This window comes from Trachurus trachurus (genome assembly GCF_905171665.1).
Source record: "Trachurus trachurus genome assembly, chromosome: 14".
In the NCBI taxonomy this organism is placed as follows: Eukaryota; Metazoa; Chordata; class Actinopteri; order Carangiformes; family Carangidae; genus Trachurus; species Trachurus trachurus.
This window is the reverse complement of record NC_139903.1, coordinates 20,160,816-20,188,028: the sequence shown is the minus strand read 5'-3', so window position 1 is coordinate 20,188,028 and position 27,213 is coordinate 20,160,816. Positions and strand designations below refer to the sequence as shown.

General features: G+C 40.3%; 1 protein-coding gene across 1 annotated transcript in view; it reads left to right on the top strand.

The window, feature by feature from the left end:
* The window catches only part of doc2b (double C2-like domains, beta), a gene marked incomplete at both ends in the record, with an annotated part of 111,788 nt that extends 85,203 nt beyond the window's left edge, over positions 1–26,585 (top strand). The window contains 6 exons of the mRNA XM_083986831.1: positions 3,606–3,715; positions 8,535–8,661; positions 18,769–18,926; positions 21,977–22,058; positions 24,881–24,977; positions 26,452–26,585. Of these exons, the coding sequence (XP_083842957.1) occupies positions 3,606–3,715; positions 8,535–8,661; positions 18,769–18,926; positions 21,977–22,058; positions 24,881–24,977; positions 26,452–26,585 (708 nt within the window). The remainder of the gene's footprint in view (positions 1–3,605; positions 3,716–8,534; positions 8,662–18,768; positions 18,927–21,976; positions 22,059–24,880; positions 24,978–26,451) is intronic.
* Between the last annotated feature and the right edge of the window lie 628 nt (positions 26,586–27,213).

Sequence of the window (27,213 nt, the reverse complement as noted above, 5' to 3'; positions counted from 1 at the left end):
CTTTATTCTGAGTTTGGCCTGTGATGTTTCCACAGTATTTCACACCTTATTAACAGAGGGACTGACACAGTGAGTGGTGCCACTGACCACAACTCAGATATGTTTCTAAGCTGAGAGAGGCTGTTCAACCCGAAGCGATAACCAGCCACACCAGTTTCAATCCACCTTGTGAAACGGAAACAAAAAATTGTTTTCCACTTCACTCAACTTAAACAAAACAGCTGAAACTTTGACCGTCGCAGCTTCCAAGTGTTCGACAACACAGCTTGAACAAGCTTCTGGGACATGGAGGAGCCAAACAATGCCTAAAAACACATGGAGAATGTGACACAGGAAATAAATAATCAATCTGAGGATTTAAATTATGTGCAAACACACCCACAAGCTTCAGGCTCACAAAAGATTAGAGACTGTCTGTTTGAATGCACTGTGAGCCAATGAAACCACAACCTTACATGTGCTCTGTACGGGACAGGATTGTATATACTGCTCTACGCTGAGCAGTAATATTCATGTTCCTCTTTCTCACTGGTTAACTAGTCTGAAATTAAACATAATTACCATGTGCTGTGTCACCTTAGAGTGAATCACAGATCACATTGTTAATAACTATTTTTTATTAATGTCGATTTTTAGATGATTAAAACCTAAAATAACTCATCTACTTTTAAAGTGTTTGCTTATTTGCCATTACTTCTTTATCAGACCTAATCTTAATTGAATTAAACATATTTCTTTCTGCAATGTCAATAATTAGTCTGTGTTCATGAAACAGTGAACAACCTATAACCCCAGCAACATTTTCTTCAGTCTAAGCCATTTCATGTAACATATTTAGATTATACTTGAATATTAAACATTTGCAAGTCCTCAGTTAGTTAGCCTTGCTTCACCTCAGAGATCTCAGATTTATAACAGACTCACTTCTGTCACAAACTGGAGGCTGACTGGTTGCGGTCATTTACCAGGCAGGATGGGTCTAATGAAAATATGCAATCATGGAAATGCTCCACTGTTTTCGTTTTATTTTGCAAAGAAAAAAAAGTCTCACTCAAGTATTTTTTATGCCAAACCATGATCATATCACAACTTTTAAAGAGTATTTATTGCTAGTTTATATTGATAAAGGTCATGTAAAGAACTGTAAGTCTTTGGTGCCTTCTGCTTCATTCAATATTTTCACTCTGTGTTTTACAAGTTCACCAACTATACAGAAGTCCAAAACCAGTTGGAATTTAATTGCTCGTAAAAAAAGTATTTCATAGCAGTGAACAATTTTATTTTTTGTGTCATGGCTCTGATTTTTTACTGCTTGGCATGCACAAAACTAGTCTCAGCAAAAACAGATTATTGTTTTTGCTTGATTTGTTTTATAGAACAAATGACACAGATAAGAAGGGTTTGCTCTGATGTAAATTAGGGTTCTGAACAGTTTAAGTCCACAGTGCACCGGCTCACCCTCCTACACAACTCCTCTCCTTCAGGTGTGGGAGCTTTTTAATCTGAAGCTAGTTAGAGCGGGGATCCAGAGGTCTGTGCAGAAATGGTGGAATAATTGGGTTAGAGCAATGCTTTTTAGCCTCTGTAGTGGAAATGACTGGAGACACAAGTTGCTCATTTGTAGTGCGGCCCTACAGTACCAGTGAGCAGGAGCTGCTGGTGGTTCTAGAGCAGTTCAGGTTATTGTAACCCTTGAATACTTGTTGCATCACACCATCAGACTACACTGAAGTGACGGCGGTCTCTGCTTTTCACAATCCTGCAAACGATCCACTTATCATCTGCAAGAAGTATGTTGTACAGTAAATGACCGACCCTCAGGTAGCCAGATTTTTTTGGTCGGCCAGTTGTTTCTCCAGCAGCTGTCAGACCATTTGAAATGATGCACAAATATTAAGAAAACATTTGCAAGTGTGAGTTGCTAATCTTTGTGGATTGAAAGGAGGGGGTGGGAGTCTGTACAGTTTGAGTTAATGTTGCTGTAAATGGTGTTCCAGAGATATTTTACTCCAACACAATCAAAAACCTGGAGAAACCTGTAATTTAGGGCAGAACGATGGAAGAGAAGACATGAATAATTAATGAAAAACGTGCAAGATTCAAATTTAATAATTAAGTTAAATTATGGAGTACAAAATGTGGTTATCAGCCTTTAAAACACTGTTTGTGTGTGTACTGTACGTGTATGTGTGTGTATGTGTGTGTCCGACTGTTGGAAACAACCACTGATTGGGGCAGAAGCAATCAGCAAGAGGCTTATTATCACACACAGAGAGGCCTGCCATCAGACTTGCAAATGATCACAACAGCTAATTGATTAGATTCTACAGGATCACATGACTCAGAGCAGCAGCACCGTGATCTTCATGGTCCGGTCCATGTTTACTGGTGTGCTCTGAGGACTTACTGTACATTAGGACATTATTCCTCTGGCAAACCTGTGCAGCTTGACACAGTCATTGCCATAACCTTGCTAGATCGAACCAAATCGCACTTTGATATTGATGCAGTTCTTGCCCAGTAATCCACTCAGTGACTTTTCTTCTATCATACCCAGGAGGGATCCTATTCAATGTAGAACACAGCAACACAACATCCATCTGGACAGTAAATCCTGATTTGTGTTTTCCTCTAGAAGTGCAGTTTATCCATTTAGTGTTGCACAACTTAAACTTATCACGTTTTTTTTTTTTTTTTAACAGTGAAAAGTAGCCCTGTGGAAAGTTATTTGTCTATGCCGCCACTCACAAACCCGACAGTCCTAAGTTCTTCTAATTATTATTTTTTGGTTAATTTGATAAAGAAAAACTTGAAATAGCAATCATATGATCATTTGCAAAAGCTGTTCTTCAAAATGCAGCAATATTTGACAAGACACACACATTCAGTTGTTACAATAAAGTAGGTTATTGAGGTTAAGAGTTTAATTCTAAACATGTGTGTGGTATCAATCCCAGCCCTGTAAAGAAAGGGGATACGTTTTCCTTTAAAGTGCTAATTTTGAACATTGCATCTTGGTTGACTGACTATTTTAGGTTTCTGTTATAGTCTATTAATCTTATGATATGCACTTTGTCATGTTGTATGTGCACATACTCCTGTTTTGATCCAGCAGTATTGCAGCCTCATGTATTTGGTTCCAGACCTTGAATTTAATGCGTGATGGAGCTCTGACAGAAACATTGTTCTCTCTGGTGTTGACAGAAACTGGCTAAACAGCCAGAGCTGAGCCATTGTAACTATCTTTTAACTTCAGAGAATTCGACACATTGTGCTGTGTTTTTTATTCACTTCCTGCATTGCTTTGATAATGGTTGTCGCTCGTAAATGTGGTCCACTGTTTATTCTCTGTTCCCGACAGTGTTCAATATGCAGCAGCGAAGCTGGGTTCGCATGTGTGCCACCGGACGTCAATGTATTGACAAATTTTCACCAGGGCAGAGAGGCTTTACGCATTTTCAAGGATGTTTATATAATTCTGGCAGCATTTCAATGAATCTGACACCTGAGGGATGAGCCCTCCTGAGCTGTCAGACAGAGACAGTGGTTAGTCAATGATAATGTCCAGTCTGTTCAATGACAACGTCTCTGTGTTTGTCTTCCAGGCCAATAAACTTAGAACCAAGACCCTGCACAACACACTCAACCCTGTCTGGAGTGAGACCCTGACCTACTACGGCATCACCGACGAGGATATGGTCCGCAAAACACTCAGGTATGCAAAGAAAAGAGAATGGTGGAAAGAAAAAGAGACTAAGGAAGGTAATTGAAGCAGTTGAATCCGTGTGCCCTTCGTTCTTCCTTTTTCCGTTTCAAAACCAAATTAAAATAATAGAAAAACAAAGTTGTTTTTCTGTTATTCTGTTTTAAAACCAGAATGAAAAAATAGGAAAACAGAATAACACAAAATCAGTGGAAGGGGAGTAGATGAAAAGAAGAGGGATCATGGGCAATGTGGGCAGGAATTACTGTAATACAAGGAAAGACTGGAGAAAAAGAGAAAAGTGTATTAGATGTGAAACTATGGGAAAAGACAGATGGGAATAAAACCAAATACAGTAAGCAATATAATGAAAACAATTGAAGGAAGAGAATAACACAAACTAAAAGTGAAAGGCAAATACAAAAAAGGTAGAAAATGACTTTAGGAAGGAAAGAAACAAAAGTAGGATAAGAGTGAAGAAATAAATGATTAAATTGGGGGGAAAAAATGGGAAAGAGGAAGAAAGAAAATGGAATGAATTCAAGACAAAGCAATATAAAAACAAAGAACAAAGGAAGTAGAGGGGAGAGAGGAAGGAAGGAAATGAAAAGAATGCAAAAGGCAAAAGAAAAAAGAGGGAAGAAGAGAAATGTTAAATAAAAGCTGCTGCTGATTTGTAAAGGGTTCAAAAAGTCAGTTGTCTCTTCTTCCTCAGGTAAGCCGTGTTTAACTGACTGAAGTTTTTATTTAACCTGTGGACTCCTCCTCAGTGCCAGGGTGTGAAGGTGTGATCGCCTTGATGAGAACAACAGGCAGGAAAAACCTTTTGTTTGTGTAATCTCCAAACAGCACTTCTGTTTGTGTGAGACGAATTCCTGTTCTGTTGGTTTATTTGTTTTCACTACAACAGCCGAGAATAGACTGAAACCTGGAGCAAAAACTTCTACCTCCAATGGTAAACACAACACCGTTATGCAATGGAGGCGTTACTTCACTGTTCTTTGTTCCTTTATTTTTACCAAAGTGTTAACACTGTGCAATCAAGTGGTGGAAGTAGGTTATATAATCCTATGCATAATCATTTTTGGACCCATTTTTAATCCATCGGCAGTCGGTCCACCACTTTTACCCTGAACAATTCCAGCATCCAGGGTGAAGTCGGTTGCTCTTTAGTGATCTCCTGATACCTCCTCCAGCACAAAATCAAAAAAGAGTACTAATCCTGTGAAATATCACAGCATCTACTGAATGAACTAGCGTAAAATTTTATGCAGATTTTCAAAATCTCAATGGAAATGGCTTTTCCACTCATGCCTCCACAAAGTTCACATTTGTGGTTTTAAATGAAATTTCTGGAGGAATTAAAAGAAGGAATTGGAAACCTCGACCCCTTGACTCATCCTTCAGCCAAATTTGAACTTCTCTAAGCAAAACTAATGGCATTCTCATTAGCATCACCTTTACATTTTACCTGATAAACACGTGAATGTCGTTGTTAGCATGTGTCCCAAGGTAAATGATGATAATAATATTAATATATATTTGTTGAGCACTTTTACAGGTGTTCAAAGTCACTTAACAGAGGTAGAATTATAAAATAGGTCGAGAACAAAATAGACAGAATATTGATGGGGAGCTGGTACAGGTTTTAGAGGACAGGGGTGATGTGGGCTGGGGAGTGGGTGTGGGTGAGCAGGCAGAGTTCTGGTTGTATTGAAGTTTATTGAGGACTTTGGATGATGAGCCATAGAGGATGCTATTGCGGTAGTCCAGTCTAGGTGTTATATGTAAATGCATGGATGATGGTTTCTGCAGCAGAGAAGGTGAGTGAGGGACGGAGACGGGCGATGTTGTTAAGGTGGAAGAAGGCAGTTCTAATGGTGTGATTGATGTAGTGGTCAAACTTTAGCTGGCTGTCAAAGATGATTCCAACGTTGCGGATGTGTGTGGGGTCAGAGTGCAGTTATCGAAGTTGGAGGCTAAAGTTGTGGGTGGTTTGGTGTGAGATGAGTGGTCGATGTGATGATAATGTCCAATCTCTCACTGTTCAGTTGGAGATAGTTTGGAAGAGGAGGGGACCAAGGACCGACCCCTGGGGGACACCTTGGGGCAGAGGAGCGGTGGGGGAGGTGGGGGAGTTGCAGATGTTTATACTGATGAACTGGTGTCGGTTGGTGCAGTAAGAGTGGATCCAGGAAAGTGCTGTGCTGGTGATGTGGAGAGATGATTCAAGTCAGAAGAGCAGGATGGAGTGATTGATTGTGAGGTTGAGTACGTTGGATGTAACAGCAGCCAGTTTGAGGATTTGCAGGATGGAACTAGAGCTGAGGGAAGGGTTAATGATACCAGTGATGAGAGGAGAGATGACAAGGAGGCAGAACTTAATGAGTTTAGATGGCATGGGGTCCAGAGTGCAGGTGAAGGTTTTTATCCCAGTCATGATTGTTGTTAACTGTGCTGGGGATCTGGGAGAGACCTGGGACATGGGCTGAATGGTGATGGGTGGTGAGGCAGGCCAGCCTTACAAATTCAACCCCTATTTGATATGAAGTAGTAGTTCCCATAAAATGTACACAACATTTTGTTACCATCACATCTTATAGATGCAAAATTCAATAGTCACACAACATTAAAGTTAAATGTGACAAAATGATCCTCAAGTGTTAAAAATCCACTTTTACTTGATGAAGCTGGCCAGTTTCTTTCTACTCCTGCTACTAAATTGGATAGTGAATCACTTTAAACTTTGTTAGATTAACAGCAGAGATGTGTTGATATTCATATGATAAAAAATTATAATTCTGTCAAATCTGATCATCGGTTTTTCAATCATTTGAAAGAGGACAGCACGTGCTTTTTTCTCAGCAGCTCCTGGATCCCTGGTATTGATTGGCAGCCTAATCAATTCCCTGCAAATATTTTACTTTTTATATGTGTGTTTTGTGTGAAAGCAACAAAGAACGTCAGTATTATCAGCAGCTTGGCACAGGTGTGATCTGATGGACACTTGTCTGTGCACGCACCAAAAATCTAGTTCCACAACAGTGTCTTGATAAACCACTTTCCACAAACAGTCGACTGAGAAAAGGTCATCAAAGGTCTCACCATTTCCAAACAATTCTGTTAATTTCTTGTTGTGAACAGACCTTCTTCTACACAAATAAAGTATGTAGTTATTTATATTTAAGTTTATCGTGATTTTGGTTATGCTGCAACCCATACATTAATAATAAATGTACATTTGATTTATGTATGACGAGTGTATGTACTTACAAAATAAAAGCTTATTTGTAAAAATTGCACCTGGACCCTGATAGAAATTGGAACCATTTCCTATATTGACATAGTATGTCTAGCCTATACACATATGTTTATGCATATATGGTTGTAGACACATTTTTAATAAATATATATCCAATTGAAAAACTGTTAATATATATACAGTTGGTTCTAACAGTCTGTCTCGTCCAGACTGGAATGAGAAATTAAAAGAAAAAAACATATATATGTTATTTTTATTAACTTACATGAACTGATTTGTTTAATTTGATAAATTGTTAAAATATTTGGTTGAAACATAATTTATGAAATGTCTAAATATAGATACCTACATAAACTTTACTATTGGCCTTTTCATGTTACATGTTCTTCATATAATTAGAGGATGTACTGTATGTGATAATAATAAAGATGACGTAAATGGCAACATCACTTTACATGCAGTACATCATATATAACATTTCTTTATGGGATGTGAACATGTTACTCATGTCTTGGGCTGCACAATAGCTGCATGTTGACCTCCATACATCACATGATTTATGCAGCGGAAAGCTTTTGAAGACAAACTCGACTGCACAACATGAGCTTGATGTGGTCATGAGCATGAATCATGTCACGTGAGAGAGAGATAACATTGGAGCTGCTCTCTGCATTTATTGAAGACATAGGCTGTGTCCACTGAGAGAAATACCCCACCATCACCAACAATAATTGACTTTCATAATAAATGAAATGACATGAGGGAGAGAGAGAGAGGGAATGCAGATCTCCAGTCTGGAAAGTAAAACCTGGAGCTCAGTGAACCTCCTGCCTATGTGCCTTTTGTCCTCAGTGGTTTTGAATTACTATGGTCTGCCTTTCAGTTCACCATCAATCATTATCTTTTGTGAGCGGTTACACTGTCGGATAATGAACCTTCTTTTTTCGTTTTTATTGATTGGAGAATACGCCGGCAAATATACAGTAATGTTTACAAAGGATGTTGTCATGCATTGAAAAGAGGACGTGTGTTTACGTGTTCAGTGGAAAGAGAAAATGGGCACGTAATACAAATCAGTAAACAAGCTGAATGCACCATGCACCAGGGCACAATTCAATTCAAGCTGCACTAATCAAGTAAATAAGATGTGCACAGCAAGGTACTGTATGTTCAAGTTGAAGAAGTGATTTGGTTTAAAATTGTTTTGACGTGAAGAGGAACAGTGTCATTTGCCTCTGAACTTCAAGAGTTTCTCCTTTAATTTTAGTCTTTTGATCCACACATGCCTGAATGGCTCTAAATTTTAATTATCCCATCATTTCCTGTAGTACTGATTGTGCCTGACAAAAGTCTTGTGAAGCTCCTCTCTACAGAGCCACCAGGGTTTCACTTTAGAGGCCAGTGGCGACTGACAGATTCAGAGGGACCAGCTCTAAAGTGAAGTGGAGATTTTTAGTGATGGGAGATGGTGGGCTTCAGGTAGAAAATGACTGGTTTTACGGTTTTAAGCTCCCTCATGGCGGCAAAACCTCGTCTCCTACTCCACCTACTCTGGTCTTCTATTTGCAGGATTTCAGTGTGTGATGAGGACAAATTCCGCCACAACGAGTTCATCGGGGAAACGCGAATTCCCCTCAAGAAGCTGAAGCCCAACCAAATCAAAAACTTCAACAACTGCCTGGAGAAACAGTTACCTGTAAGTCTGCCGTGCCTCACACACCTGTGGCTTAATGTTCATCATATCACACACATGATTATCATCACGATCGTCATCCTCAGACTAGACTATACTTCATGCTAGGGCTTACTGCTCTTTATGATGATGAAATGTCTTATATTTTATATTTAAATGTAGCAATAATCATTTCAAATTGACATTTTTACCAATATTCTTGTAGCTCACACTCAACAAATATCTTCCTTCTGATTTATATTGGACGACAAAATGAACAGGAAACTAGAGGAAGCAAACACTGATTACATTTTATATTTCATGAAAAGCTGATAACTACCCAGAATATTGTGTAAAAACTACAAAATGTAATCACCATTATAACAGTATGTTCATTAGTTAATCTTAATAATATGATGAAATGTGACCCCCCTTAGAGGAAGAATTCAGATAATAACGGATGCAATTATTTCTTACGCTGTTCTAAAGTTGAGTTACAAACAATGACCAATACACTTTGACTTTTTCCAGAGCCAAATGAGAAGTTAGTTCTGCACACAAGCAGATAAAAGCATGATTCTTGCTTAAGGTGAGGTGCGTCATAGCAACAGTCTTTCCAACTGTGGGCTACATGTTGCTAACTGCAAGAAGACTCAACAGTATCCCTGAGGATTTAATTTAAACCACGGGACAGATTAGAGCGCCGGGTTTTGAGGCCATAAGTGGGGTGCAGGAGTGGATTATGTGTTTTGAGAGCATGGGAGTGAAGTGGAGTGTCATTGAACTGCGATTGAATATCCCTTTCAAAGTGCCCACACAGCTTATGGTTTAAACAGAATAATACAGTGTAATTCTGGCCCATCCATATTTGGAGAATAGAGAACTGCCTTGGGTTTGGAGAGACAAATTCCTGTTGCTCTCCTCATATGCTTTGTTCTCTATGTGGGAGTGTGAAATAGCATCCAAAAATACAAAATATGCCTGCGCGCAACTGGTATCGAATATCCTTGGTGCCTTCATCGCTTAGGGCTACGATCTTGTCCAGGTTTGTTTGATGTTAGTAAGCTTTCGAAATGACCACTTTTCAAATGCTGTACAATAATACGGCAACCAAATCAAAAACTTGATTTGGTTGCCGTGATTTTATTTCTTTGTCTGAAATCATGACTAGTTGGTAAAGCAGTTTACAGTTTGCGGTGTTACATCTGTGAACCTTTGATACGTGACTCACAAGTATTTTCATAGTGTGTTTACACCACGAAAAAGCTCATCGTGACAGTGGATTACATGACGCGCATGACTGAATTTGTGCCTTCACTGTGACTAAATGTGAAAAAATGGTTTGGAGAACTGAGGCCAGAACCTGCTTGAAGCCACAGCCAGAAGCTTTTTAACAGGTATCTACTGTATAAAAGGGATACACATGTTCTTTAATTCTTATATCACTGCTTTTTCTTTTTTTTTAGTAAGAAGAAAAAGAAGAAGAAGGGTGTTTCAGTAGGTCTTGTAGCTCAGAACGTCACAGCACGCAGGAGCTGTAGAGCAGATATATATGTGTCAAAGTCAGTAACTGCTTTTTTATGGGTTGTCTGGTCTGTTTCAGTCAGGTTGTTTTGCTATATTTTGGACCACCCTGTCACACGTCTCACGCCCGCAAGAGAGAGTAAAGCACAGTTTGGTCATTTTCTCATAGAAATGCTTCAAGGCAAAGTGGAGCTGGTTACAGAGAGAGAGCTCAAGGCAGGAAGCGTTCTGCTCTGCTTGCTCTTGAAGTAGTGGATAAGGAGTTCTGTTTGAACACAGGATGTTGTTTCGCCGTGCTGGGGAGAATAGAGCATCGACCATTTAATCATCTCATCCAGCGGCTAGCAGGGCCCCCCGTTTTATTGATGGTTTTGGCCTGGCAGAGAAGCACTTTGATTGGCTTGCTCAGCTCATAAACAAGTCAGTTGGCTTACACACCTGTGGATCAGACCTGTCACAAGCTGAAGTATAGCTGGAGAAATGCAGGAAACAGATGTAACCTGAAGACATTTCTACTAAATTTATGTCATTTTTTAAATCCATTTATTACTCAAACCTCTCTGAACCCTAGGATTTTTCAAGTTTATTCATGCACCACCCAGATGAGGACCGATTAATTTGCAAAAAACGCATCCATGTATGAAGGGACCAAACTCTTAAGAAACAGGCTCAGACTCAACCAAGATACTGTCTCCATTGTCACTATAGTTACCAGCATAAAGGTGAAAAGTCTACACATGCTGACACAAAGGCCTTTGAATGTCAGAGGAACTGTTTGTGTGTTTTGGTAATCCCAAGGTAATCCCAAGTTGCCCGGACAGCTGTGTCCTTGCTATCACTGTGGTCGCTCAACCATGTCTATCTAATGGATGTGTCAGCCAGTCTGGACTCTGGATCCGCCACCAGCACTGGCACCACAAAACAGCAAGTGGGCCCGAGCAGTGTGAGAGCCAGCAGCCATATCTGGGGATAAATCTTGGCTCGGTGTCACTGTGTATTACATTTCTGTTTCCAAGGCTCAGTCCGACAACGGGAGGTTTAGATGTAAAAGATGACCGCAATTTTATTACTCATCGTGAAAACGGTAGCTTTAGTTTTTGTTTTGAAAACACTTGAATTATAATGCGTACAGGGCCGTGTTGTTGTTTTCTTTGCCCTAGAAGCCCAGCATCAACAATAGCATTACTGTGCAGCTGAATAGTTCAGGAACAGCCCATAACAGGTTATTGTAGTGTATAGGTAGGGTGATAATGTTGGTCAATCCATCTAAAACTTCCAGAAGGTCCATAGAAACAAAAGTTGGCAAGTAATGAAACTGTGAAAGTACAGTATGGCCCCCAGATAATATCTACAACAATAACCCCGCAGCTTTTATTTAGTATTAGCAAAAACTTGTCTTAGGCCTAGGTCCATTGAAGATGATCACCAGGCCAGAAGCTAGAACATAAACCCGTTATTACCATATAAAGTGCTTGGAAGCTGAAGTTTACACATCCAGCAGTTACAGAACAAAGTTAGCAATCATCTGGAGTTGTGGCTCTGGCCTCGCTCTCCTTCAGCCTTTGGTTTGGGCTCCACTAACTCTTGAGGAAAATATCTGATTTGTTAGCTCCTTAATGTTTCAGTATGTTTACCTGCAAGTCACCAACCCTGCCTCTGGCTGCCACTTGGTGTCAGGCAGATTGCATACTGTGGTTATTTCTTTGCTTTTTCCTCACTGAACAGTGAAGATGAACCAGAATAAGCGATGAGCTCCAAGACACCATAAATCTCCACAGAGATACAGGGTGATCATTATCTCTAGGTTTGTTGCTCTACGTGACCACTTTTTCATCCAAGTAGTTATGTGATCAATTGATTATATAGAGATAATGATTCTAGCAGCTCCTGATTATTGTGCTCCTGAAGTTCTTCATCACTGGTATGTGAAAGGGAGTCAATGGCAACTCCACTGCTGTTAATAAATGTAGTGCTTCATTCAAAAACGTTTTGCCTTTCAGTGTAATCTCAGTGTAATCCACCCAGTGAAAACTTTCCTCACAAAACATATTCATTGTTGCAATTTAGTTGTAATATGAACATAATTTCAAGGAGGTAGGGCAAAGTCTGTAAAACAATGCGATGCATTGCCAACCACTGACATTAACATTCTGTGGATGATGCAGAAGTGTGACATTAACGCCTGATCCCATTTCTTATTCATACTCCTCCAACTCCCCTATGATATGAGACACCATACTGTCATACGTTATTATCTGCACATTATATGCACTGATAACAGACAAGTGGTAAAAAAAAAAAAAAAAAAAGTTCAATGAATTCGCTGCTGCAGGACTTTTAAATGATGGCCATCATCTGCTGCATCATGAAAATGTGTGGGACTGTTGGTAAAATCAACAACACTGATGTAACATTAGCGTTGTATGTGTCTGTACACCATTTAAGTTAAGCAGTGACAGAGTCACAGTGTGACAAACCTGATGAATTGATGTTGTTAACTTCATTCTTACCTTGACAATAATATTTAATATTAGATTTTCAGGGGTTTTAAAGGTGCAAATATTAAACAAAGCTACTCAAAAGAAGTTGTTTGCTCCATGTTTTGAGGGCTGTAATAAACATCTGAGCACCCACAGGCCTAAAACTTGAGTTTTATTCATGTTTTATTTGAAAATAAGATGATGAGGCTGCAGCGATATTCTTTCATAGAGCCCCCAAAAAGTCCTGAGCACCTCATCCCCTTATCTGATTTAACCTCCACTGTTATCAGCACTACTTTTTCTGTCTCCTCTGTGTGGGATATGTTTGTGAGTGAATGCCAGTGCCCTGTTAGCCACTGCCTCTTCCCTTGCATCAGCACAACAGTCAGATCAACACCTCTCAGACAACGGTGGGGCACTCGGGAATCCCTACCAGGCTGCTGGCAGGAGATGCGTTTTGGCCCAGCTTACTGTTTTGTATCTTGAGCCACCCACGCGTCATCTCATAGCGACTCAGTCATGACACAGGAGAAGACGACCTGTGCTCCTTTGAGTGAGTCAGGATTTTGTATTTCGCATTGTTAGGCTTTAGTACTCAGATGAACAAAGACAGAGACACCTGTGGCTCTAAGTGAAGGCTACGCACTTTGATCTGTACCTTTTGAAAATTAGAATTGATCAATGGCTCAGTAACCTGGACCAGTCAAAGGAACCAACCCCGTCATCCTGGGATATTACCTGACCTTGCTCCTGGTAATGTCACTGTTTTCATTGTAAGCCCCCTAAGGGGATGACTAATACCTGGAACCGAGTCAATACATTTTGGAATAATGTTAATGTTTGTTTGCTGCCTCTGTTGTGAGCAGAAAACAATGAAGCAGGCAGACAGAGCGATGTAGATCTCGCTCCTGTCTGTGACTACATTCATTCAGAATGATGTTCAGACAGTCACATCGCAGGTGTCCGGTTGTACTGTGTGCTTAATTTAATTAATGGACATCCTCTAGCCAATCTTAATTGAGTTTTCCCCCAGGCAATGGTACAATTAGCTGGAAAATGTTAAGCAAACACTACTGCGCAGTAGTGTATTTGCTTATGTAAGTTGATTTTATGTTGATGGAGATAGGAAAAAGAGAGCAGGCCTTGGTCTGTGACGAGCTGAGGCCATACGGTCGCAGACAATTTATGTCTTTGTATCCGTTGTTGATGATGTTATGTGGTGATCATTTGAGTCTTAGTCCCGAATGTGTCCCCGGTTGATGTATGTTGTTTACATGCCAGCTTGAAAAAAAAATCTGCAATTAGAGAAGGAAGGCAAGCTGGGGAAAATGAATGGTGTATGAGTGTGAAATAGAAAAGAAGGCACTGCTGGCATTGCTGTTAGGAAGTCTGCACTTGTCAGATACGCCGACCTTGATACCGTGCAGGAAGCCTGAGGTTTCTACTTCCCCCCTCGTTCACTCTGTGTCTTCATACTCTTATTTTCCTGTCAGCCTCTTGGTTTGTCACACACTTCCCAAAGTGCATCTTGTTAAAGGAGACAGAGGCAACAGAGGGTTGTCTCAAACTTGGACAAACAGCAGACGAACAGACACAACTAAATGGATTTGACACTAAAGTGAGTGGGCATCTGAAACATGTCGGCATGCCAGATGAAATGGACGGCAAGTCCACAAGTCCAGTGAGACGTCTTGCAAAAGTCATCTGTGATTCGCGTAGAGAGAGTCGGCTCCCTGTAGATATCTGATTAATACCCTGCTGTGGACACTGCTGGACGGAGAGTTGAACCCTGTTTTCGACAGACAGTGCAGGACTGTGAAGGAGACGAGGAGACGGAGTTCTGTTGCTGCAGAGGCAATTTCTGCATGTTTAACGTCTTCATTTTGTTATTTGAATTTTGTCTCTGAACTTTGAGGGTGTTTTTAGATGTTGCTGTTTTACAAAGAAGTATAGGCAGCTCATGATGATTATATGAAAGAGCAGATTGCGGTACAGCAAATCATAGGCCCCCATTCATGTATATGGGTATACAGTGGGTTTGAGGTGTGTGCAAGTTACAAACAGCAGAATACAGTACCTGGCATCCCTTGAACTGTTTTTGGCATAATTACCTTTCACAACTAGAAAATGTGTTTTTGGCTCTAAAAACCAAAGAGGATGCTGTTTTGCAAGATCTACGTATTGTAACATCAAGAGAAAAAGACCGCCCATATTGCACCTCTTGATTACATTTACCATTTTTCAGCATTTTTAGAAAGTACAACTTCAGTGCTGCAACAACAAAGTTCCCAGTGCAGTTAAAGAGGTACATTATCTCCTTTTATGGGGCCTCCTCTATAAAAGAGACATATAGACAAGTTAATTTCCCTTTGGAGATTGATAAAGTCATTCGTATCATATTGTATTGTATCGGATATATTGCAGTGCATATATCCCTGGGTATGTACTAGTTCCTCTGGTGCTCTCAAGACCTGATGGGAAAGTGTTACAGACCAACCAGTAGATTGTGTTTGTCTGGTTGGTACTGTCTACTTTAGAATGAGATTTTCTTTTTTGCTCTTTTTTGGATCTCTACCAACTCCTGAGGGAAACATCAGGCTCATAAGCTGCTTAATGCTCTACTATGTTCACCATTGCCCACTACCAACTTCCCATAACATATCCAAGGATGCAAAACATTGTATGTTTCCATTTCCCTCTTGTTATAAATGGAAAAACCAGGGTTGGGCCAAACCCAAGACATAAAGTTTCAACTGCACTGATTTTACACATCTCAAAATCTTTTTTCAGATCTTGGTGAGAAGTATAGCATGTGTAAGGGGAAAAAGGTTATAAAGGCTTTTGTTATACCAGAGCGAGATGTGCAAAGACTGATAAATTGTCTTGAGTGATGTGTCTGTGGTGGCTGAAGAATACAAGTTTGAGAAAGATTATAAAAAAGAAGTGAGCTGTAGCCTGCTTCTCATTTCTGGTTTTGCTGCATCGATTTTGATTGTATGCCCATTGTGACTCTACCAGTGTTGTAATGCTAAATCAGTGCAGTACTCTTTTAGGCTACTGTACTGGTGCTGAAAAACCGTGGGGTTTGGCACCATGTTCAGATCTACTGGGATTAAGGCAGCCCTTTCTCCCACTGGGGGGCCCAAAGTCAGACATGTTTAAAAATCTTAAAAGGATTATGTGCTCTAACGTACAATAGGAAGTTGTGGGGGAATCATCAGTGGTATTTTTTGAAGTCATGTCTTGCTTTATAACTTTCCAAATCTACATTAAAACAAACTGAATTAACCCACTTTTCCTAGTAGTATATGTCTCCTAAATTTAACTTTATTGTTTAGCTCCAATGTGAAGTCATTTGCAGTTTGTCATAAATGAGACAGAGGAGACGAATGAGACAGAAAACCCCAATGAATATCAATTTGAAATGGCACAAACCAAATTGAAAGAACTCTCGGTCCTAATGCTCACATTTTCACTGGGCCATGCATTTCCAAGTAGCCCTTCATAAGCTTGAAGTTGTTAAGCCTCTGGGCATTTGCTATTGCTGATATGGGTGGTCTATACTGTATAAGAAATGAATGCTGAGGCATGGGGAAAAGCCCAGTGCATATTCACGCAATCAGCAACTGCAGGAGAGTTGCTGGTAAATTGCATTTATAAGTTGCAGGGCACAGCAGTGGGAAAAAAAAAACACAAAGCTCAGATAGCTCAGTGGCATTTCATCACAATGAGCATTAATAAAAATAGACGTCACTTAAAGGGATAGTTCACCCTAGAATGATATTTCGCTCATTATCTACTCACCCTCATGTTGACTAAGGGCTGGAAGAAGTTTCGGAGCCCACCGTCCCTTCTCTGAGTTACAGGGGGTCTTAGCGTAGCAGTGCATTTCAATGCCATGGTAGCAAAGGGACACCAGAGCTCTTCGTAAAAAAAACACACACAAAAAAACATCCAAATACCTCCATGATGCTCGTATGTAATGTCCGTCTTGTGCTGAAGCCCCAAATTGCGTAATTGTCCCGAAAAAAATTAAATAAGTCCACATTCCAAGCATGTTTGTAGCATTAGCTCCCAGTGTTGTTGTCCGGTCTTCCGCTGCCAGCGCGCATGCGCAATGTTCGCACTGACTCGAGTCGGTCTCAGTGCTCTCATGTGCTCTTGCGCATGCGCGCTGGCAGCGGAAGACCGGACAACAACACTGGGAGCTAATGCTACAAACATGCTTGGAATGTGGACTTATTTAATTTTTTTCGGGACAATTCCGCAATTTGGGGCTTCAGCACAAGACGAACATTACATACGAGCATCATGGAGGTATTTGGATGTTTTTTTGTGTGTGTTTTTTTTACGAAGAGCTCTGGTGTCCCTTTGCTACCATGGCATTGAAATGCACTGCTACGCTAAGACCCCCTGTAACTCAGAGAAGGGACGGTGGGCTCCGAAACTTCTTCCAGCCCTTAGTCAACATGAGGGTGAGTAGATAATGAGCGAAATATCATTCTAGGGTGAACTATCCCTTTAAATGACACTGGAGTGGAATCAATATCTCTCAACATCTGATGCTCCTTGTTTGCATGCATCTTCAGTATACTGACCTCTAATGGAGGCTAGCTTGACCACCAGCCATTGCATCTGTCATTGTCGTGCTGGGCATGACCGTGTCTTAGCAGCCATTTTTGGATGTTTGCACAATGAGGATAATCCTGTGATCTTTGATAGGTGACTGGCTGCAGCTCCCTCCGACTCTGTGGTATCATTAAACTGTTTTGACTCTCACAGCATTTGTTTAAGGTTAGGTCATGATCATTATGGTCTGATTTTTACCGTGACTTCAGGCGCACAATGTTTTTTTATTTATGTGCCCTAACCAGTGCTGTGCATGAATGCGTATGTGCAATTTTAACCAGGTTATATAATAGTATATCTAATAAAAGTCCATAGTATTAAACTTTTTACCTCGATTATGAGTAATGAACGATTATCTACAAGGGCTCCTTTATCCCCAATGCCATCTGCATAATAAACAAGACACAGTAAAGGGGATTTTATTTTATTTTTATTTTTTACTATCTGTATGTGAGGTGACCGCTGTTGACTCTGTTTTTTCTCATGTAAGCCTTGCTGGCAAGCGTTTGTGTTCTGACTGTTTTGTCTAGTGAGACCAAAGATGAATTTCCTGCCTTGGCGGGACAATAACGTTTTTCTAATTCTAATTCTAATTCTAATATATATACCGAAATAACCAACACGGTAGAGAAAAGTAACGTGAACTGCTTCGTTTTTAATTATTGTTTCCCTTCACATACTGCAATCCAGACAGTATTTGCTGTCTCACTTTATCTGTAAATGAAATGTACTTGGGCTCTGTTGTGACATCACAAAGTTACAGGAAGTCCTGATTAATGGTTTTAAGGCTCGGTTTCTGAATACAGGCAGTATGCAGTATTGATATAGCACCTAGACCTTCTTTATAATCAAATTACCGGTACATACTGTATGGACATTTAGCTTTACACTGTAGAGGACCTTTAATTTGAGTCAGGTCACATTCAAACAGAAAGTTTGAATTCACCGGTCAGGCCCTGAACATCTCGTGCAGCTGTTGCATTTGGAAGGAAAACAGACTTGTGCTCTTGACACACGGTTCTTGTGTCAGTTCAGATGTTTATCTTGTCCCTAAAGAACATGGCAAATTAATTTTGATGAGGCTATTAACTCTCCATCTACAGCGGAGGTGGCATCAATCAGCCAATCAGTGTTTGGCTGATTTTCAAGACACAACTGCTGAGAAGGCAGAAAGATGAAGCAGTGAAGCTTCAGCAGACTTTAATGACACCCACAAACTTTAACACAAACATGACAGCACAAAAACAAACATAGTGGGAATAAAATAAGAAGTTTTGTTGTCAACATGGATTAATATCATTTTGCAAACTGAAGCGTTGGTTATCTCCCAAATGATAATGATGATTAAGGAGAAATGTAAGCTGAGTATGACACCCGTGTGTGTGTGTATGTGTGTATTAGTGTCTGTGTGTGTGCGCCTAAGGGGAAGCCTGGACATCAGTGTTGGTTACAGGAGCTGGTCATTATTCCCATACCTTGTCATTTTTTGTCACTGTAGGTCAACAAGACAGAAGATAAATCCCTGGAGGAGCGAGGACGCATCATGATTTCTCTCAAGTACAACACCCAGAAGTCTTGCCTGGTGGTGGGCATCATACGCTGCGCTCACCTTGCCGCCATGGACGCCAACGGCTTCTCAGACCCCTATGTCAAAACGTCAGTATTGTACACAAAGAAAACACTTTCAGTGAAAAACAGAACAGAAACAGATTGGCCCAGCCTGCTCTCCTCAAACTAAAGTCAGAAGGCGATAAGTATCAGAGACACAAAAACAACCAGAAAGTCTGCCCAAAAATATAAAAAACATGTTATGATTATCTGAAAACTATTAGATCTCCGTCAAATGATTCAGAAAATGTTTAGCTTTAATAGGAAGTAATAGTTATGTTAGTTAAGTAATTAGGTCTTTAGATCTTTTATTGCTGTTTACTACAAAAAATTATAGGATAACAAAACAAAAGTCTGAGTAAAAGAGTTCTTATTTATTGAGGTCTTTATTTAAAAAAAAAAAAAGGCATTGGTTTAGATTTTGTAAAAGGTGCCGAAACCCTGAACATCATCACCTAAAACAACCTGTCCATTGATTCCTCTCGACGGACATTTCTCCTCCAACACAGCAAATGCTTGTCATAATTATGCTATTTTTAGAGGATGTACAACGCGATGCAAAAGTGCTGAAATGGATTATCTGGCAGGGCTGATGTTTTAGCAGAAAGGAGGTAAACTAACTGTGATTATCAGCAGCATGAAAGACACACAGCACAGGAGGCCATTCACGCGCCTGCAATTTGACGTGAGAGTGTCCTATTTATCACACCTGAACATTTCCCAAGTCTTTCATCTGGCTGAGCAATGAAAGTGCAATTAATTTCTGACTCTGCTGTGCGCACCTCGAGAACAAAAGCACAACTCGTTTTGGGAGGGAGAGGGGCTGGCAACAATTTTCCAACAGTTTGAGGTTGAGAAAATCTCCCCGAAGCTTGAAGGACACGCGGACAGATAAGAGATTTACTGACTGGCTCATGTGTGAAGGAATAAAGGAAGTGTGTACTCATGTCAGAGAGACGGGATTGGCTTCTCCTCTTTCACCAGCCCATGTCTAGCAAGACTCTATCTGATGCATCGAGTCAGAGCTGTCACCTGAACAGAAAAATGTTTCGCTCTGTTGTGCTGGTAATGTCAGGAAGATCTTAAAATGCATCTACCATACGAAGAGACACATTAGTCAGAGGATGGTGGTGAAAACGTAAATGTAAATCCCCTCCTTTTAATGGCTTCGTCGTTCATAACGAGTGCATCAAGCTTAGATGTAAAGATCTCTATAAAGATGGAGTATAGGGTTTCAGTGCACAGCTGCTGAATGAAGGCGACACAACTGTGATGTGCAGGGAAATAACATTTGAAAACACTGTTTCACACAATAGTATTGTTTGCATCCCAGGTCTTGCCTGGAGGTCAGTTGTCCTATTACATGACAACAATTAGGTTCGCCGCAATATCCTCATCAACCACAATCGCAGCCCCCTCCCCCCTTGGGGTAAGTTTCCAAATAACAACCCACTTAGCCCCCCTCTAAGTCTCTGCATTACCTTGGGTAATTGAAGCCAGTGTGGGTCCAGCGAGCACATTAAAAAAAAAATGAAACAGGGGTGTAAGGAGTCACTGTAATTGCTGACTGGATTGAAATATTTCACATCAGAATGAACATTATTGCCCCAAAACTGCTGTGTTTTTTGTTTTTGTTTTTTTGCCAATGAACTGAGGCACTGAACAACATCTATTGCACTGGGTTTGATATACAGTAGGCAGAGGCTAGCTTCTGCATCTTTTATTAAGGCAGAGCAGAAACAAAGGTCCAACACACACACACACATTGGTTGTACATTCATAAGCACCTACTGTATGCCTGCACCCGGAGCAACAGCGGCACCAACAATATGTTTTCACCGCTGACTCACACACTGCAGTGAATGCAAACTCCAACTCGTGAAGTGGTAACTTGGACACATCTGTATCATACTGTAACTTTGCAAAGGTTAAAGTATATATAGGATATACACACACGCACACATACTTAATAGTCCATCCTCTTCTTCTGCTTCTTGTTCTTTATTTTATCATTATTACCATACCACCAAATTTATATTATTTAAAACATGTATCCGTCTACCTTTAATCCACCTTTATTTTGAAAAGGACTGTGAGAGAGTGCCTGTCTGTCCGTTCATCCATCCATCCATCTATTGAAACAGCTGTAGGCATTTATTAAACTATGCAATGTTGAAATTCTTGCATTTTACCGAGAGATTTTTCTCAATCAATCCCATTTACACCTGTGTCAGTCAAGGTATTGACAGGCTCTCTGTATAACACATTGCAGACCCTCAAAACTGTAAATTAAAGCCTCTCAAATCATCATGAATAAAAATGAAATAAAAAGGGCACATTTGAACCACTGTGACCATAAGATGTATTGCAGGGCTGTAAAACTGCATTAGTGTGAGAGTCGTCTGACTCTGGCTTCCTCGCAAATGTCTAAAATGAGAGCCATTAACAGAAAGGAGCACAGGGGAGAACACTCAGTAACTTTGTAAAGATAATAAAATTCGACTAGAACAAACCCATAAAACCTCATATTGACTAAAGATTTAGGTTTTATGTGAGCTACAAACTGCTTATCTGCAGCGCTGTGATGCAGTGGGAGTATCAGCTGACACTGGAAACGACTCACTGTTATGAGGTGAGATGTCTTTTACCTCTGTAATCTCATCAAAAAAGACACACAAAAAAAAGTTTATCACTAAACATGTGTGTTGAACGTCAATCTTCCAGGAGAAGAAGCGATGACACAGCAGCATCTGTGTGTTACTGACTGGAAAAGAAATGTCTTTTAATAAAGGCACAGGTGAAGTCAGAGAAGGTGGTAATGTGATGTAGTGTATGTATTGAAATGCAGCAGTGGCTGAACGTAGGGCTGTACCACAGCACCCTCTGGAGGACAGAACAATAACAGCTGCAGAGAAAAACTATAAATGACGCCTTTTACATTGAAGAGGTTTAATTCACATAATTTCCATCAGACAATGTGTAGTATTTTCTTCTTGCTGCCCTCTCCACAGAAAGTACACCGTGAAAACGTTGAGTCCAGTGCCATTCAAGAGTAATAAGCCTTCCTCCTTCTTTTATCCTGCTCTGCTCTCCTACAGATACCTGAAGCCTGACGAGAACAAAAAGTCAAAGCACAAGACTGCTGTGAAGAAGAAGACGCTCAATCCTGAGTTCAACGAGGTATAAACCACATCTACTGTGCTATTTTTCTTTTTACCTAACTTGATGGTTTGTCTTGATGCTTTTTACGCCGAGCAACCTCCATAACCCCGGGACATACAAAAAGCCATTCACAGGCCTCGGCTGTCAGATTGAACAGAGGCACATGTTTTTTACTTCATCACTTTTTTTTGGTAGAACATGTCACTAAAGTCGTCCTCAGCTCAGTGTTTGTCGCTGTAGATGCTGGTCAGGCGTTTTGCCGCGCTGAGCTGCATCTTCTTCTTTAAATGTTACAGCCTAGCTCACTGTTCAGCGAAAGGAGAAGCAACTTCAAACCAGTAAATATTGATTCCTTTCTAGATCAGATTTTTTAATGTAGTTTTTTTTTTTTTTTGCATTATCTTTGAAAACTTGTCCAGTAGACTTCAGTGTTAAAGCAGAAGTGAGTGATCCGGTCGTTTTCGCTAATGCTGCGTTCCAGGCAGGCTTTTGAAATCGTAAATTACAGCTTCAAGTCACAACTTACCACTTTGTAGCGTTCCAGGCAACCCACTCGTGTTTTTCCGACCTGTTTTACCGGTGAAAGTCACTATAACGGCCACTCGTAACGTCCGACCGGTGAACTCGTACCAGATCGAACTGGTACCACTTCACGGTCTGAAAAATACGAGTTTCCTTGAACGCACCATAACAGTCCTCGTCGCTACGTCACCACATTCACGGCGTTCCTTGGCTGCACACACGGCCCTGCATGCCGTTCTCTCTCCTCATTGGATAAAAACTGTAGGATACGATAAATGTTTTCTCTTCGGCTCAGAGCAGAGCAGAGGGACTGACAGACCCGTGTTTCAGTCCAAACACTCTATGTAAGTGATTGCTGTCGGAAGATATAACTATTTAAGACTTATATTAACACAAATATATCACTCACTTCTGCTTTAACTGGCCATGGCCCTGTTGTGACCAGAATAACAAAATGTCACAGGCAAACAATGAGAAGTCAGGAATAACAAATATGGAGGCATCAGATCAAACTGCTCTATTTCTAAAAACCAAAAGGATTCACAAAGCAGAACCTTTGTTCCTAATGAGTCCCCAACAATCAATACTAGCACCTCAGACGAATTCACACTAAATGTTAAAGCTTGCAAGAGGTATGGAGGAGAGGTGCAAATCTAAGCCGGCCAGACTTTTTAATAAACTGATGCAGCTGTGGACTGGCAGGAACATCTGCTGCAGCAATAGGGGGAGTGGGGTGAAGACCGGGGTGGTGAGATGTTGATAGAAACTGCCTTAAAAACATTTGAGGACCTATGTTAGAATGAAGCTTAAGATGAAATGACATCTTTTTAGTTGATCTCTTGATGAAGTCTCTGTGGTTCAATATGAACACACATATTTCCACAGTTTAAACAGCTGTTTTTTTTGTTCAGTGTTTCTGTTTTCCGGCATTTCCGTCACCTGGGGAAAGGTTTCTCTTTCTTTAACACTGGAATCAAAACATGACGATAGTTGTGGGGTTGTCTCTCATGTTGCCATGCCAACATCCATCAGACCGCACCCATACAGTTCAGACTGAGGAGATGAGATGAGTCTATGTCTCTTATGATACCTGAAGGTTTTTGTTTTTATCCTTGATTGATGCTCTTCCCTTTGTGAATATTTGATGACTAGTACAAAATGAAAAACTCTGTGTAGATTTCCAGGAGCATTAAAGCTACAGGCATCAATGTCTCACCTTTATCAATGGGAGGAGATTACCACGTGTGATGTGCCGCTCAATGTGACAAACCCACCTAACTGCTGGATGCTAAAATGCTAAAATTATCACTAACTCTACAGAGTGTTTTAGCATCTTTTAGTTTCCAGAGCAGCTGAGCTTCAGAGCCAAACAACTACTTGAAAACAAAACTGATTGATTGTAAATATGTTGGAACAAGAAATGCACTGCCAGACTCCTCTTAGGACCCTGCCATGTTTTGCAGAGAGGATGCCAAACATGTTTTCAATGCTGTTCAGGCCCCTCGGTGCCTCATGGCACAGGGCAGCTTGGCTCGGAAGTGTCCGCCTGTATACGAGGGGATGGGCCCGGCCAAACGCTCACGCAGGCCAGCGGTTTGACATTTCCTCTGACATTTTTTGCACCCGTATTCCTCTGTCACCTCTTGGCCTTTCTGCCAGAGATGAGCAGCAGGGGGGCTTCCTCCATATCAAAGCATTGATTTCATTAAGGTGGAGCAGCAACCCTGATTGAACCTCAGATTGAAATGCAGAATAAATGCTTCCACTCTGCACACCGCAAATTGATGTAAAAAAAAAAATGCTTGTTTGATTGCTTTATTGATCACACTGCCATTCTGCTAATGTACCCTAGATTGTGCTTCACATTTCGTTTCCAATCTTACTGTACTTCTTCCACAGGTAGTGAACTGAACGAGTCTGTGCGAGGGTCCTGATCCTGATCTCAGAGAATGGGGAAACGCAGCAGTCATTAGCCTGCATGTTATTTTAGGCACCAACAAAAAAATTAAAACTCAATGAGGCGCTGAGAATTATGTGAATCAATTACACTGGGAAATAAAACAAATGTCAGTTGCATTCAGGGCTGTAATGATGATTGTGTGGCAAACTCAAAAACCGTGCAGAGGGGTGTTTTGTTGTGAAAGTGCTGAACCAGAATCAGACTCTTAATTCAACACGTTCAAGACCTTTAAACCTACAACGGCTCCTTCCACCGTGGTGATCCGAAAAGATGAGATGTGTAATTGTAATTGTATGTGATCATACTGGAGAGAGGCACAACTGGAGCTCACACTTTCTACTGTTTCTCTTCTCTGTAGGAGTTCTGTTACGACATTAAATATGCAGACCTCACCAAAAAGACCTTGGAGGTGACTGTGTGGGACTATGACATCGGGAAGTCCAACGACTTCATAGGTAAGCACCTTTAAAAGAGAGAGCAGACACAGCAGTCATGAGACAGACAGAATATATATACACCGGCGTGTGTGTGTATGTGTATATATATATATATATATATATATATATATATATATATATATATATATATATATATATATATATATATATATATATATATATATATATAAAATATAAATTCTGAATCAATGCAACAGAAGTGAGAGATAAAAGAGGATTAAAAAGTATCACTGATGTTCCTTTTTCAGACGACATCATTATTCATTCAAAACACACCCTTACTTCATTACTCTATTTAATATCATATTAACTGACCTGTTGTCAGTGAGTAATACATTCATACATTTTTTAATTAATACATTCATTAAAACTGCCCTTTGGCTGCTGTTTAGTCTCTGTTGATACAACAGTCTCACCTGAGCTGATCTGAACACAAGTTCTTGCTCAGTGTTATGTTTTCTATTCTGAGCACATTTAAATCTCCTCATAAGCTCATCAATAATGTGTTTAATAATGATTATATTTTCATACTTGTTGATTGATTCAGCATTTGTAAATCGAGGCTTAATTACACAAACAAGGTTTAACTTTTTAAAAGAAACGTTTTTAAATCATAGTTTAAGTTGAAATTCAGCTGCACCACACCAAATAAAAATGGATAAAGATTCAACTCACTTAAAGGGATAGTTCAACATTTTGGCAAATTGGCCCATGGCCATAATCCCTATAGTTTTAGGAGTAGATTTGTTAGCTTTAATTGTCGGTGCAAGCTATTTTTAGAACGGTGGAGCAGAGCCACGAGCTGCTCAGAACTACGCTAGGCTAATGGGATTTCTTGGTTTTCCTCATCAAACTCATCAAATACACAATCTAACAACTCCAAAACGCTGTTGTGCACATTCACCACGCTATGAGTTGAAAACGGAACGTTACGAGACGGAGTCGTTTTCGAGGCAAATTCATTCAAAACTGCCAATGCACGTTCCCATCTCTGCATTTTGCCTCGAAAACAACTCTGTCTCGTAACGTTCTGTTATTATCTCATAGCGTGGTGAATGTGCAGGTCACAACTTGCGTTTTGGAGTTGTTGGATTTTGTATTTGATGAGTTTGATGAGGGAAACCAAGAAATTCCATGAGCCTCCATGGAGTTAGCTGAGCAGCTGGTGGCTCTGCTCCACCGTTCTAAAAATAGCTTGCACCAACAATTAAAGGTAAGGAACCTACTCCTAAAACTATAGGGATTATGGTAATGGGCCAATTTGTTGAACTATCCCTTTAAGTTATTACTTTAAATCAAGATTAGATTAGATTTAATCTTGTTTTGTTTTACCATAAATAAAGGAGAGAGCTCTCTAATGTGCCATTTGTAATTGGATTCTTGTTTTCAGCAGTTTTCAGATATTACAGTGATTTTCTGAAATGACACAGTAAAAACCTCCTACGTGCTCACGTGCCGGTCTTTCTTTCAGGTGGTGTGTCTCTGGGTATCAATGCAAACGGAGAGAGGCTCAAACACTGGTTTGACTGCCTCAAAAACAAGGACAAGAAAATTGAGCGCTGGCACACGTTGACCAATGAATTACCCGGCTCTTTGAATGACTGAAAAGCCTCATCCTGTCCTGTCTCATTCCTCCCTGGCTGCACCAGATAGGACTCCTGCCTTCATATTCCTGACTCCTCCCACTCGGCTCTTCATCTTCTTCTTCTCCTCCTGAAGTTTTTCCTCACCTTGGCCACAGCGACCTGTGACTCTTCTCTTCGGGAATCTGTTCCCTCTCAACAGGGCTCAACTAAAAAAAAGATCCAAACCCTTTTGCTTGTGTTCAGCCATCAGTCACACCCCCGCATATACGACAGGATTTTTCACAGCTGCACATTTGTTTTTCTTTAAAGAGAAATTCAATCAAATGTGATTTTTTGAGCTTTATAATTAAGTAAAGATAAAAGAAGCAAATGCTATCCATTTAATTAGAGCCTAAATAATTTATCAATTAGGTCTTTAAAAAAACAGAGGATCTAACAAAGAATGTAGCAGCATTTCGTACCTCTGGAGTTTGAACAGTTCTCACTCTCTCTAGACATCTCCCCACTTTCAGTCTGTTTGAAGTTAATATTAAGTGCCGTAGAGGAGCAGCTGGGTAAGTGAATTGAACACTTATTTTAATGATGTTGCACTTTTATCATGGCTGTAAAGCTGCTGCATACTCAGTCATCGTGTTGGTAGGCTCCCA